General features: G+C 40.7%; 1 protein-coding gene across 1 annotated transcript in view; it reads left to right on the plus strand.

Moving 5' to 3' along the window:
* Window positions 1-15,280, plus strand: part of ITPR1 (inositol 1,4,5-trisphosphate receptor type 1) — a 182,507-nt gene that overhangs the window by 8,658 nt on the left and 158,569 nt on the right. The window contains exons 2-3 of the mRNA XM_074603193.1: window positions 5,574-5,681; window positions 9,458-9,528. Coding sequence (XP_074459294.1) covers window positions 5,590-5,681; window positions 9,458-9,528 — 163 coding nt within the window. The 5' untranslated portion in view covers window positions 5,574-5,589. The remainder of the gene's footprint in view (window positions 1-5,573; window positions 5,682-9,457; window positions 9,529-15,280) is intronic.

Genomic DNA, 15,280 nt, shown 5'->3' on the forward strand with positions numbered 1-15,280 from the left:
ATGAGGAATAGCCTACTGCCGAAATCTTGTAACAAACAGTCCCCGTAAGGAGGGACTTCAAAAGGGGGCCTTGACTCCGCTATTCAAGGAAAGCTATTCAACTTTCAGCATTGCTCTGAAGCCTGTTTTTTCTAACTTAGCATCAAGATCTAGATGAGTGATGGGAGAAATTAGAGTGAAATGTTTACAAAGCAGTTGCATTTTGTATTCTGAGATCTTCAAAAAGCAGCTGTCTCATTAAGGTATTTGATATTTAACAGTCAGTTTGATTTCTAAGTGTTTGCGCTGTTAATTCTGCTTTAACTACCATTATGAAATGTGTTTTCATGAGAAAATGGATTGAAGTGTCTCAGAGTTGAATTTCAGTGACTATATCAAACTTATACTGGCTTATTCAAGGCCGTCAGGCTAAGGATATGATCTGCTTGTGGCCTAAAATATGAGAAAGTCCTTTCAGTCTTCCTGGAAGCCAGTGGGAACTGTTGTAAGGGAGGGTCTGCGGTGGTAAAGGGCTTGGACAAACCCTGTCAAAGTGCTTAGCTTGCATTTCAAGATTGGTTCTTTTCGTTGGCTTTTGCTCTATGTAATGCAGCTTGTTTTGAGGATATGCACAAGATAATCTATAAGTAAGAAAATAATAAAAAATGAACCCCATAATTATGGCACTTTCTGTTCTGTCAGACGACCAAACTCGTGGTCTTGTGAGAGAGATTTGTGTTCACCAAAGCAGTACAGAGCAGTAGGGGAAAGGCAAGTCCTAAAACTCTTGAGGTGAATAGAAAGTTTGCCTGGGTTTAATTCGCTGCTTGGATTTAGCTAATGCGTTTTCAGATCCAGTCCCATAGAGCAAAGTTACAGAGTGGCAAAATGACTTGTAAAGCAGTACCTTGCAATTCACATGAAATTCATCGGGTTTCTAATTTGTTTTTTTTTGGGGTAGCTTCTTAAACAGAGACTTAATTTTGTTTTCCTGTGTGGATAAACTGTATATAAAACATACTTAAAAGACACATTAACATGTATATAAATAATATACATGAGGAGGCCATCACCAACATAATTACAAAAAAATCCAAGCTGTGAAGGCTTAGAAGATACTGTAGAATGTGTTAGTCTTTCAGATATTTTTTGATGTCTGTGGGGACATATAGTCTGTTTCTCAATGTACAGTCCATGTTTAGTTCACGTTTCATTTTGCATCTTAAAAATTAAGCCTGTCTTTCTGTCTGTCAAAATTAGAGTCTTCAGTTTAGTGGGAAAAGAACGTTGTTCTAATAACTTGTGTTGCTGCTGTCAGCATTGCTGCCACCTGAGTCAAGCCTCATATTTATTTGAAGAAACCTGACTCGCTTTTGCTAGATTTGTACGCTAGTATTGCCACACTGCTATCATTTCCTTATCAGAGTATTTTATCTTCAGTTTTTCAAGCAAGTTTACCCAAAAGGAAGGTTTTCGTGCTTGTTTTCCCCCCAGCATTTAAGGTGAAGAGGATGACAGTGCTCCCTGGCTGGGACACTGCTGTGTTAGGGCTGGAACGTGATGGGTTTCTTGCAGGACTTGTCTCTTGGGAGGCTGCGACAGTGCCATTAAAACTGGGATTGTGTGTAGCAATAACTGCAGACATTCTCTTTGGGCTGTCCCTCCTCTAGTATTCATCAATTGCTCTTGGCACTGGCCTATCTAAAATAAATAAATTGCAGAGTGATGGTTGTATTTGTCTACCGAGCACAGTTGCTTTTGGAGCAGTGCGATTGTGCTTTTAGCCATAAGAGCTGGGTTCCGAGAGCGTGGGGGAGAACCCTCCTGCCCTGCACTTCCAGGGGGCTTCTGGTGGTCACCTCATGGCTTTAGCCAATGCGACGTGGGAGGGAAGCATCCCCTCCTGGCCAAGGGGACACACGCGGATGCTTTGGCTGACACGTCCAGGAGGGAACCTGTACTCTTCAGTCCCTGTGCTGTGAACTTGGGATAAATGTGCCAAGGTTGGCAGATTTTTAGGGCCTCGACTTCTGGGTTCTCCAGCTGAAGATTCCCATAGGGGTCTGATTTTGAGAGGATTAGCATGGTGAGCTGATGTTGACATTGAGAGCTGTTTATATGAAAACCTTCCAGTTTTACTTTGTCTCATCTATCCCAGTTGTCCTCATCAGAGTTGGAAAATATGCCATTTGTGGTAGCTGATCATTCAGTGTTTAATGCAAATAATTGATCAATTAGTAGAGTAATTTTGTTAGGTGTCACGAGCCTCTTGTGAGGAGACTATGAAAGCAGCTTTGAAGTAAGCTAAATCAGTTTAGAAATTATTCTCTTTACTTGTAAATCTTGTATGTAAGGAGGACTGTTGGGTCATTTAGTCTCTCATTCCATCTGCCAGTTCAGCATGTTCCTGAGCACTGGCCAACCTCAGAAACAGTATGTTTAAAGATAAATGTCAAGTGGACTGAATTTTGATATTCAGTTATTGAAGACTGTAATAGATGTAGACAGTGTTCATCATGCCAGCTTTGACTGTGGGTAAGCCTTAGGACAAATAGGTATTTTAGAGAGGCTCACCCTACTTGGAATCAGCAGCGTGCTTCATGAGAGCATCCGAGTATCCCCTGCTGTGCTGGAGATAACATCACGCTGATGGGCGTTAAAACAGTATTCAAAAAGAACGCAAGAGAAGGGATGAGTGAGGACTTAAGTGCTAAATACTGCCTGCCTGAGAAAAGCCGTAAAAAATCTGGTTATTGTGGCCAGTTCAACCCTTTGTAAGCCTTAACTGCAGCAAAGCGGATGAGCAGCAGGAAGCGTGAGGAGCACGGCTCTCCTGGGTGGGAACAGGGGAGGTTGGGGTTCAGCAGTGCTGTGGGCATCCTGCATCCTGAGGTCCACCCAAGCAGGACCTGACTCTGCAGTGATGGCTTTGCAAGCTTGCCCAAAAGATTTAAAAAGGATCTGGTGAACAGAACTGGCAATGAAATTCAATCATACCATGTAGCTGAACTGCTTCCAGATTTAAAACTACCTTTTTGTTATCCATAACCATATAATGGTTATAGATAAAGTTGCTAAATGTTTTATTAATGGAAATGTCAATAAATTGCGGAAAGGGCTTATTGTCGGGGTTACACTGTCACAGTATACAATATAGTATGTCATTGTTACAGTATCTTGGTATACAACATAGTATGTTGAGATCTTCCTCGGGTAAACAAAATACAAGAAAATCGAGGCTATATTCTGGAAAGTAACGCAGGAATTTGATTGTCCATCCTTGGGCCTGGTTTTGGTCAATGGTCTGAGATAATATATCTTTTTTTTGCCAAGAATAAATTCTTCTCTTCTCTAATGGAAGTCAATAATTTTGACCTTCACATTCTCTTGGGAACAGCTGTGGTGAACATCTGCCTCTTCTAAAGGAAAAATGATGTTGTTCAGTAAAATAATCCCCCTCACACCCCGAATGGGACACCTTAAATGCAATTGTAAAAAGGCATAGTTTGGAAGTATCTACACTTCTTGTTCTTAGATACCTTTTGCTTTGGACTGTATTAATTTAGGGCTGAGCTTAATTTTGAGAGCTTAAAAGTTTTTAGTATGATGTTTGGAGTTAACATCCAAGTCAGGAAATGAGGAGAGCTGTATTTCTAGTGATGCTAATTCAGTCACTCAGCATATTTCTGTATGTTTTGTGGCATATATCTTAAAATAGGTAGTGATGTTTTTCCGTCCACTTATCAAGAGAGAATGGGAACGGACTGTATAACATACGCAGGGGCTGAAGGACTTGGCATTAAACAAGCAACGTGAAGCCAAAAGGTTTGCTTCTGTGTGTGCACAGATTTGCTTTCCGAGGAGCTGAGACCTCTTTGCCCTGCATATGAGCTTGGCCTGTTATCTTTTGTTTTTCCTTAATTTTTTTTTAATTGTACAGATGACACAGGGATTTACAGGCATCATAATGTCTATAATGTACTTTGACTTAATAATAATGAAAGTAGTTGTTGTTATTAGCAGCACCAATACATTGGGGTGAGGCAGTGAGGAGGGATAGCAGCTTTTGCTGTTTGCAGCTTTTCAGGGGAAAAGCGCACCTTCAGGTTTTTGCTCACACTTTCATAGCTGCAGTGCATTATCAACATCAACTTTTAAATCTCCATGAATCTGTCCTTGTTGAGCTCCAGCCTTGCTTAATAAACTTGATCCTTATACTTTTGGTAAACAAGATAACGTTCAGTGAAAGGGAATATTTATCCCCTGTACAATGTCAGGGTTGTGCTCTATAATAAGCATGATATCCTGCTACTTAGTTCTCCTGGTGATAGACCGTTTAAAACTGATTTAGGTGTGATGTTGGAGAGGGTGAAAGTGTTTTCTTTTTTTTTTTTTTTCTTCCCCTTAAATCTGGGAGCCTGGTCCCGGGCAGTGTTCCCTGCAGAGCAAGTCACCAGCCTGCGAGAAGGAGCAGCTTGGAAGAGCTGCATTGCTGCCTGCTGTTTGAAACCTCCAGCGTAGAAAGCTATTTCGGTGTTTTGAACTCAGTGATCAAAAAGCATGGCTTAGGAGGATCTCCAAGAAAGCAGTAAATGGTCTTGGAAAAGACACCTTTGAAAATCTATTCAGTTAGGCTTCTTTTTATCTGGGCTCATGTTGTTTGTCTCTTTGTTGCTGTGACAGATAGAAACTTGCTTTTCTATATTTATTGAAATGACAGGTAGGTCCTGAATCATTCGGTCCAGGATTTGGGGCTTTAAAGAAAATAAGAATAGTTCTTAATACTATGAAGGCTGACAACACTAAGTGGCTGTCTCCTTAGTGTTACATTTAGGCCATCTATTTTAAAACCAGGATTGAAGTATTCCTGATTTCACAGGGATTTGGCTTCCTGATGTGTACATAGTTTAAAGTATTTGACTCTCAAAAACCTTAATCTTTATGCTTTTACATGCAGAAGTCTGTTCTGAGGCATATTTGGTGGGTCTTCACCTACTGCTGTCTTTGGGCCTGCAGCTGTAAGCGGGTGGCTACCTCAGTCTTGGTCACGTCAATATTTTGATGTGACCAAAACATGTTGACATGAGTCATGTCAATATTTTACGTTACAATTCCCATGAGTGCCACTCCAGCACACCAGAGAACCTGCAAAATATGCTCAAACCTACCTTTGATTCTGACAAAGAATCTGGCAAAGAAATGCGCTGTGATTTAGATGGTGCAAATAATAGATCTGAAACGGAGGCAGCCCACTCCTCTGCTCCCTGTCCCTCTCGCAGGCGGGATGAAACAGGTCAGGACGCCTGGGCTGTCAGCATCTGTTGGGACGAATACGGCTACCTGTAAAACAGTCCCACACCAAATGGGATGCCTGTAGCCGCTTGCTTTTCCCTAGCTTATTTTCCTAGGCAAGCATTTTGACGTGCTGTGTTTTCTTTGATACCTGAAATTCCAGTGCAAGAACGTGTTCCGTTTTTAAAACAAATGAGCAAAGAAAAGCAAAAGGGTTCTGTTGTTGTGACCTCCAGTAGCTTAAACTGAGAAATTCTGCCTGATAAACAGTAACGTTGTGCTTTATTGCTTTATTCTTCTAGGGGCAGTAAGCCGGAGATGACTGACAAGATGTCGAGCTTCCTTCATATTGGAGATATTTGTTCTCTCTACGCAGAGGGCTCAACAAATGGATTTATTAGCACTTTGGGGTAAGAACAGCTGTTCTCTTATACTAAAAACATCCGTAAAGAAGTACTAGCAGAGCTCAGCTACCTCCCCTGAGCCTGACTCCCAGGAGATACAGGGTAAAGCAAGGTAGCTTTATGTACATACTTGACCCTAAATTTAAAAATGACCTGAAGCTAATCTGGCAAGTTAGATGTCAGGAGGATGGAGAGTGTATTGATGGCGATGGTGTGGTTTTGATATACTTGGTGGGGAGGAGGAGGCTTGTCAAGTTTAGGTGTGGGGAGAGGGAATGAATGCAAGCAAATGATTTTCATGTTGTTGTCTGTCCCGTGTCCATCCGTGTGTCCCGTCCTGTCCCTCCCTGCCCCTCCCAGTCAGGAATGAATAGGCCCCAGTGCAATCTGCTGACTGGAAAAAACAGTGTAGCATGGGCAATGCAAGTAGTTTTTTAAAAAATAATTAAAAAACAAAACAGAACACAAGAAGCCCTGAGCCAAACCATGTATATACCACTAACTTAACCACTATGACTAGTTTTGTCCTTTCTTACAGTATTTGAGGTTTCTCATACAAACAAAATTGTTGTTCTCCACTCCAAGGAGAATGTGTTTTGAATCTCCAGCTTTGCTCATGGAGCTGCGGTGGGATCTGTGCCTTGCCGGCTCCTGCCCCCGCCGTGCTTCCCCACAGAGCTCCTCTACACTTCCTGCTGCAAAGACATCAGAGTGGGTGCTCTGTAGGAGAGTGCCTCTTAAGCAGTAAGAATTATATGCCACTTCATTAAACAAAAAGTAGCCATTTATGCAGGAAAAGGAAGAGTTTGCAGAGAAAAGCCGTGGAATTCAAGCAGAGCTCTGACGAGTGACAGGGTATGTTTTATTCTGCTCAGCCGCTGCTGAGAAGCCTCTCCCAACATCAGAAGCTGGCAGTGGAGTTGTGTACTGATTCGGAAGCCCTTGCAGGGGGCTGGATGAGAAGCTCAAAGAGCACATCTGCCACCTTGTCTCAAAGCAGTGAGAAATTAGAGGGAGGGAAGCAGCATGCATGACACATTGCTTGGTACTTCGATACGGAACGAGTAGCAAAGAAGCAACCAGGAAGCTTGATGATGTGGTGAGTGGGCACGCACACAACATGCTCTTTCTCATTTCCAGTAGCCGTAAGGGCCTCAGGGTGGGTACAGTGACAGCAAATTTTTTGATGCCTACTGTCCAGATGCATCTGATAAATGGAGCTCCCAAGCAGGGTACAAAGACAGCATCCTGGTAAGTCTCTCGGCAGGAAACGATGGGCTGGAATCTCATCTGAGTGACTCCAAACTAACTTGTAGGTTTAGTCCTCTAGCTATTAGGATTCTGGAAAATAAGGGGGCAGAGAAGGAAGCAGACACTGAAGATGCACCATGATCTATTATAGGAAAGAGAAGAAAATATGGGATGCTGCCAGAAAGGAAAGAAGGTATGATAAAAGCAAGGGATGTAGTAAGTAGGGTTGGTCGAATAGTATTTGGCGAATGTATTTGACAAATTTCCCAGGTACTCGTCAAATATGACATGTACACTCTGCAGTATTCGATCAGCTGTGTAACTGGCCAAATACTATCTGCTGAAAACTGGCAAAACGAATTGAGCGATACTATACATTTGGCTATTTTTTTTTTCTTCCTAGTATTGAAGCAAGTTTGGCAGTAAATAATTCCAGAACAAGTAGAAAGTTGTTATGTTATGTTTAATCCCATACGGTGCATGACGAACATTATGCAGTGGCTGTGGCTTTTGATGGCATTGCTGAGCAGATATTTTTCACCATGGGTAGTCCTTTTCAACATTCAGGCCCTAAGCACGTGTATTTTTTTAGGCTTGATGAGATGTTCTCATGGCAGGTCTAAAGATCCCTTGTGTTACAAGCATCCTCTTTGATTTGATTAGTACTGTTTTAAGGTAACTGCATTATATAATGGCCACACATCTTCTGAGCCTAATTTAAGCCAGAATTCCCAATTGCTATGTGAAATGTGAAATGCATTACCATCTTAATAAGCCTTCATAATCAAATTAGTTTTGTCCCATATTTAATTTAGTCTTTGTCCTGGAGAAAATTAAAGAAGCAAAGGAAAGATTCAGTGTAATTGTACTCTATACCATGTGGAGTTTTGACAGTCTTATGTCATAACAATGTGTAATGACTTGTTCATGTGGTTAATGAAGGTTGAGAAACAGATACCACTATACATTCTAATGTCGTTCTAAATCTTTGAAGAGTGTTCCTACTTAATATTCCTATGACATGACTGTTGCTTAATCGGGACTTTACTCTTGCTGTTTCCCAAACTCAGTGCTGTCATCATTATGATTACTGGTGTACAATATATCCTCTTTTGTGTTTTGCGCCCTGTAAAATTATTTTGTGAATAGTTTGGGAAGTTCCTCTTTACTTTCAATTTAATCTCAGGACGAGAGGGATATATTGCACTGAGATTATCTCTGTGTGGGATGATGAGAGTAACCCATTTGACTTTCGATATTTTTTTGGCCATTTGTTCACTAGAAGCAGGTGTTTCTCAATCAGCTCAAATATTAATACTACCATTCTTGTTGGAGCACATATATGTATATATAATACTGAATAGGGAGAAAATCCATGGGGAAAAAGAAATTTACTCTGAATGTTTGCATATGCAAATTCTAGATGCATAGAACTGTTGAGTCCACTTAATCTCTCTGATCTCTTAATTTTTATGCACTTCATTATTTTCTATAATTGTTGTCTCAAGATGCTCCCTGCATGTAACCAGCCTCTGCAAGGAACAACTCTCATATTCTAGGTCTCAGTCTTTCTCAAGTTACTCTGCATGAGAATGGACCTCTCAAACCTTTAAGACCTTGGAGTTTTTCTTTCTACTTTTGCGTAGAAAGCCTCTTTGACAGATTGGTTCTTAGCAGCCAGATTGAGTCATTTAGGATCAAATCAGAAACTGTAAAGCATTTGGTTACAGTTGCATTTTCACAATTTGGAAATCATGTTTGGTAAAAGTGCAATTCCATGTCGATCCAAAGCACGCTAAAGGCGGAGCAGTGGTGATGGGTACATTTTAACTATTTTCTTTAATTCTTCGGGTTTTGAATTGATCCTGTGGGTTTTTTGCTGATGTGTATTCACAGGAGAAGGTCTGTCCTGGCAATCCCTATTGGAATCTCTTGGGTTCACTTGTCCAATTCACCTCCTTCCTGGTAGAGCAGGAGGAGGTTAGTTCAATCCCTCGACTTATCTTGTGTTTATGACCGCTGAGCAGGAGGGTGTACTTATGCCTTCCTTTCTCTTGGGACTCAATTTTTATTGTGGCAGTTACTGTTTCTGCCTTTTCTTAATGCTTGAGGGGTCATAGGGGCAGTGTCCAGTTTGCATAATTGTCATATTTTCCTGTTCTCTACCCTTCATATAAACACATTTGCAATGTTACTCAGATCTGTCCAAGAGGCAATAATTGTTCTAAGGCTGTCTCTCACCTAACTAGAATATGGGCTGTTCTGTCTGCACCTCAAGGAGGGGACATAAAGATGATGCGGTGTACAGGAGCAATGACTTATTTATTGTCCCGCCTATCCAGGAGCATAGCTCTGGGCAACAGTACAAATTAGCTGCATGCTTCTTAGAAAGATTTGGCATTTGGGGAATGTCTTCTGCTGAAGTGGCCACTCGGATGAAATATTGCAAATAAACGACTTTGGTTTTGCTGACAAGGAAGTGAGCAATTGCAAGGGAATGGAATCTCACTTTACTTCTCATTTTTTTGCAGCCTTGTGGATGATCGGTGCGTTGTTCAGCCAGAAGCAGGTGATCTTAACAACCCACCCAAAAAATTCAGAGGTAAGTTTATTTGACAGCTTATTACCCTGCCGGTTGGAAGAAGTGCTTCATTCTGTGCAATCATGTGTAACTATTTTTGACCTCCATGCTTTCTGTAGAGTATTTTAGTGTTATCTTCTTCCACGAAGGGTAACTCATGAGGAAAAATAAAAGTATATGAGTCTGAATGTGTGAAGTGAGTTGTGGGACTTAAAAGGAATGCTTCGTGATGGGGTGAAGATGGGCTTGCTAATTGAGGTTGGCTTTCAGATCTGTTCATACTGACAGGGTCTCTGTAAGTTTAATTTCTTCCTGTCTCGGAGAGGAGGAAAATGAAAAGGAGCAAATGTTTGTAACAACTATTGTTTGACCTCGTTCGATGTTATTCGTTTGACTTCACTTTCATTCTGCCAGGAAACTTATGCTTAGTGATAAGAAACTAATGCCTACTACTTTGCACAGTTTGGCTAGGGCTGATTTGTCTAAGAACAATCTTGAACAGGAAGAGCAGTACTGGGATTTTGTTTGGAAAAACCTTCTTGAATTCTTCTTTTTTCACCCCTTAGTTGCGTCTTTTACCCAAAGGATAGCTCAGCAAATAGTCTAAAAATTTGATCTACCTTTTATTGCTGCTCTCAGATGTACTGGCAACTGTTTGTCTTGTTTCTTTGTTGGATTGATCTTGTTTCCTTGGTTATGCTTTGCCTTTATCAGGGACTCAGAATTACCATAATTCTATTCAGGTTTGGACAGAACTGCAGGTGATTGTCCTTGAAAATCCTATACCTTCTGTACTGCTTGTTTTGGTTGCTGCTGTTTGGTTTTTTTTGGCTTTTGCCATGCCATGAAGATGTCTTGTGTAATGAAACTGTTTTTAAAATATGGCTGAAGTCTCTGAGTTCTTGTTGGTTTTTCTCACTTTTTATTGAAAAACTAAATAGCTGATGATTCAAATACTGAAGAGGCAACCTGGGGAAGTTTTAGCGTTCAATGTTAAGCTCTCCAGAAAAAGAACAATGGTGTTATGGGAACTAGAGCCCTGACTCTAGGCATTTCTTGATGTTAAAATCATATGAAGGAATAAAGCCAGGTTTGACTGAGACTGCTGGGTGTAGAAGGAGGGGAGAGAGAGAGAAAAGAATGAGAAAAAGGCAATTCTTGCTAGCACAGTTTAGGAACTGTGAGTACAGAGAGACATTTGTCTGACATAAAACATTGTGGTTAGACATTGTAAATGTTCTCATATTACTTATAATTTATACACGGAGAAAGAATGGTGTGAACCTTTTCCAACCTTTGTAGTTACTTCACTAAAGCTTTCATGGGGAAGTTTATGCTTAATGGTAGATGGCAACAAAAGTCATAAAATTTTAGCAGGCATTTCTGTTATTTATACACATGCTTGTAAGTGTAGTCTAAGATAAAATGCTTTCCACGATAAATATGTTCAGAAGAAGTAATAATGAAGTTTATCACACCATCTTCAACACAAATGGAAAATATCCCTTTTTTTTTTTTTATGATGAAGCAAAGGCACCCAGAGGCTTGTCTGGGGTGTTGCAGGGGAAGTCTCAGGCAAGGTCAGGAGCTACAGCCGTGTCTCTGTGATCTTACTTGATGTTTTAAGGACATGCTGCAAAAATACCTCCTTTGCAAATGGAACACGAGGTCTTCCCTAAGGTGCATTTATCCAAACAAGATTTACATCTGGGATATAAAGTGACCGTGGGCATCTGGTGAATGTAATTCAGTAGTTGCGCTGTTTAGTTTTGTCATACTTGAGATTTAGTCTTCGTTGCCTTGGGCAGTGTCACAGGTTCAGCAGATCAGTAGCACAAGGTACCTTTTGTACAGTAGCCATGTGGACAAAAATTAATCAAATGTGAGTTATATTAATAGCTTTACACAGTACTGGAAAAACACCTCTATGCCACAACCTGTTTTATATCTGTGTGCAAATCCTCTTTCAAATGAGCTGTGCTTTAAGGTGTCCAGATGCAGGTCAGTCAAATCTGAAGTCACCTTCTGGGAGGAGGAGCACTGAATGTGTGACATCGGGCCTGGTCTCGAGGATCTCGCTTTGGGTAGTATTTTTAAGAAACATAATTCTAAGCTTCTCTGAGCAGATCTGTCTTCTGTGGGCAGATGTAAAACAGTGGTAAAAACAATTTTCATGCTTAATCAAAGTGGTGAGAGATATCTGGAAGCAAGATTCACTGCTGAGATATGCATACATAACTCCAAGAAAATTCGGTGTGAAACCAAAGCATCTGTATCCAGTGGCAGAATTAATCCATCCTGCTTTTTTCTTAGCCACGGGTGTTTCAGGTTTTAAAAAGTCTTGTTGCCTAGGCTACACTTAATCAGTTGCATCTCATGGCAGCAGGAGGGCCCTGGTTTAGAGGGTAGTGGGGTTTCTTTCTTCTCTACTTTAGACCCTTGAAATGCAGCAGAGTTGCTGTGCATGAGGTGCTGGGGCGTATGCACCATCATTTTCCTGGAGAGAGCCTCTCTCATACGAGAGGCAGTTGACAGTAATGCTTAGCCGTGAGTATATGCTGTCACTAAACGCTGATAACCTGCTTGTGGTGTGAAAATAGTCCCAGCCTGAGGAATGTGTTTCTAAAAGCAAGCACTTGGTAGCTAAAACGGAGGTGGGTTTTGTGTCCTAGTAAGGCACTTCTTTTAAAAATGTTGGCTTCCAGTTGTCCTAAGGAAAATTCAGTGAGGGGAGCTCGATGTGTGTTTGGATGAACTGGGTTGAACAGAATGATTTGCAACAGCGCGACTGGAGTGGGAGATGGGAGCGATAGAGCCTTTCCGTCTGCTTGGAGGAAAACCTACAGAGGTATCCTGAGGACACGAGGGCCTGCGCTGTTGACAGAAGTTGTGGAAAAAAAGTAGGCTGACATTAATCTGGTGGTGGTGGAGCCCTGAAAGGGCTGAAACGCAAGAGGAGGCTGAGAGTAAGATGGGATAGAGTTCAGGTAAGACTTGGAGTGTGGTGTAAAAGTATAAATGAAACATTAAATAAAATTAATAATAAGAGGGTGTATTAATTAGTTGGAAAAAAACCCTGAAGTACCAGAGTTGGAAAGGACTCTAAAGAAAGTTATTAGTCCAGCACCCACTAGTTACTACGAGTGTTTAGTAGTAGTTATTTCACATATTAAATGCTGTTGTGCCTCTAGGTCCTTAAAATATTAGTTTGATCACTTGAAGGTGTGAAGGCTGATTTTTTTTCTTTCTTCTTTTTTCCCATTCCAATCAGAAGCAGATAGCACCTGAAGATAGTGGTTTGAGGTTGGATGGTAATTATGGTCTGTAAGATTTCAGTGGATTTTTTTTTATTATGGCTTTCTGAATCCACTTTAAATATGGTGGTTTGGATGTGGGGTTTTGGTGGTTTTTTTGTTTTTTTTTTTTTTTTTTTTTTAAAGTACAATGTTTCTCTAACTAATTCAAAAGTCCTCTAAAACTGCCTTGCAAAACGTTAAGACTTAAGAATGCATTCATTAGGGTGTTTCTTTTTAAAAATGTTAATATGAAAATTCTTGTGAAAGAGTATTTGACTTAACTGGTCTGAATATACTTTGTACAGATGAGATCCCTGGAAAAAATCCTAGTTCTACGAGTCTCCAAAAAAAAGGAGTGTGACAGTTCCTTGGTTATCTGCACTGCTTTGAACAAAAAAAAGACATTTTATGTATCTTTTAAAGCTGGAGTTGCTGCTCTAATTGCCGTCTTTGAGTATGACTGTGCAGCTGAATAGTGACTATAAATGAACATCCTTTTAATATGCATGGGTTTATGTGGAAAGTATGAACTGCAGCTGACCCTCTAGCGAGGCTAAAAGCACCAGTGTTTCATTAGAAATCATTCGTACTTAATGTGCAGAGACGGATAGCTGTTTTCTAAATTAAAGTCAGACCTAGCAATAGTTGTGAAGCTGAAGCAGAGCCCAGGGCTGATTTTGTGCATTAGCTGCTGGTTCTGTGCTTTATTAGTTAGTTTGTGTGTGCTTTTGCAGAGGTTTTATTTGTGTTGGGTTTGTATTGGAACTTAGCGCTGCGCTAAGCCAAATGTGTTTGCTTAATGCAAGACACTGCTACTACAGCAAAACAGTCTGTCTGACAGCCTTCTCCGGAGATTCCTTACAGCGCTTTATTTGGGATGCAGATCTGTCTGCCAGGGATGCAGAAGCTTTGCAATAGCTGCACGGAACGCAGGGAAAAAGGGCATTTACTGGGTTAATTTGTCCAGCAGCTACCTCCTTCCAGAACATTGTTTTAGTAGTTGCTGGGCAACACTCTTTTTTTGGCAAGATGCTCAAGGAATGAACCCGTATCTTAGACTTAAAATACCCTCATGGTGAAGCAGATGAGTAGTTCAAATTCTGTTTGTTCTTTTGATCCTAATCCATACTGTACGCTCTTTCTGAATAGTGCCTTCCCGAAGCCTTCGGTCAGGTTTGGCTGGTGGTGGTTGGGGATGGCAGGAGGGTCTCAGCCTTCGAACTGCAAGTTTGTCTTCGGTAGAAGAAATAACCTGGGCATTACAAAGAAAGATGTATAAAAAAAAAAAAATATATCTCTACGTGCCCCAATTCTTTTGATGTATTTCTCTTAAATTCATACTGTGCTCAGCATTGATGAAAGGCAGTATGCTTCTCCATAACGGAAGTGTTTTGAGTTGTATTTTGTTGTTCTTAGTGTTGCTGTCAATGATCTGAAGCCCATACACTACTGCTTGGTTTCACATGAAGGAAACCATATAATTTATGCAGTGCTGATAGAGGCTATGGAGTTACGTTGCATACATACAGGATTATTTAGCCTTATTTAGCTAATGCAAGCTTGTTTATAGTTTGGCATTAGAACTGAGATTAAGGGAATTTTCAGCTGAAGGGTCACATACAGAGTTTTCCCAAATGCTTCAGAATATTAAAAAACAAACTAAACCAAACACCCAGATCCCTCTGCCTGTTAGCTTTGGAAAAACAGTAGCAGCATATAGAAGTGCACTTTCTAGGTAGTTCAGTACCACCCCTTATACTCACCAAGGAGAATTTTTTGCGGTATAAGCCTTCAGGTATCGTGTGTTCAGCTTCAGATAAGTGTGTAGCCTCAAATCCTATTGCTCTCCGTATGCTCTCCATGCATACTTTTCCACATCTACTCTGGTGAAAACAATTATATCAGCTCAAATTGCTTTTTAAACTTTGATGTGAAATAGTCTGCATTGTGTGACTTTCTGCATATATCAGATGGGTTTGAGTGGGCGTTTTGCAGAGGGTTGAGGGCATGTTCCTGGAATGATGGTGAGAAGAGGAGTGATAGACCTGGGCTGCATGGCCAAGTTCAGGCTCCTTTTTCTCTTTGAACATGGCATTTCTAATGCTGTTAAAACATTCAGGTATGTTATTAAGGTGCCTAAATTCCTTTAAGGAATATTTAAACTAATGTCTAAATAATGGTTTGGGTTTTTTTCACTCTGATAACCATATATTAGCAGACAAAATTGCAGGATTCTTTTTTCATGCAGAACTTTTGAGAGTGCTCGAGTGCTAAGTTCAAAGCTTAGCATGGCGATTGATCTGGAAGAGAAATAAATCATCTGCAATAGAAAAGTGGTGACTCCTCAGTTTTGAGATGTCCAAGAAAGATAAAAATGCACTTGCTGAATACCAAAAGTAGGAAGTGGGACAACAATAGTGAACACCTACTTAATTAACTTCTCAGTTTTTCCTCGGACCCAAATGCCAGAAAAAGAA

This window comes from Larus michahellis, chromosome 10, assembly GCF_964199755.1.
Source record: "Larus michahellis chromosome 10, bLarMic1.1, whole genome shotgun sequence".
Lineage (NCBI taxonomy): Eukaryota > Metazoa > Chordata > Aves > Charadriiformes > Laridae > Larus > Larus michahellis.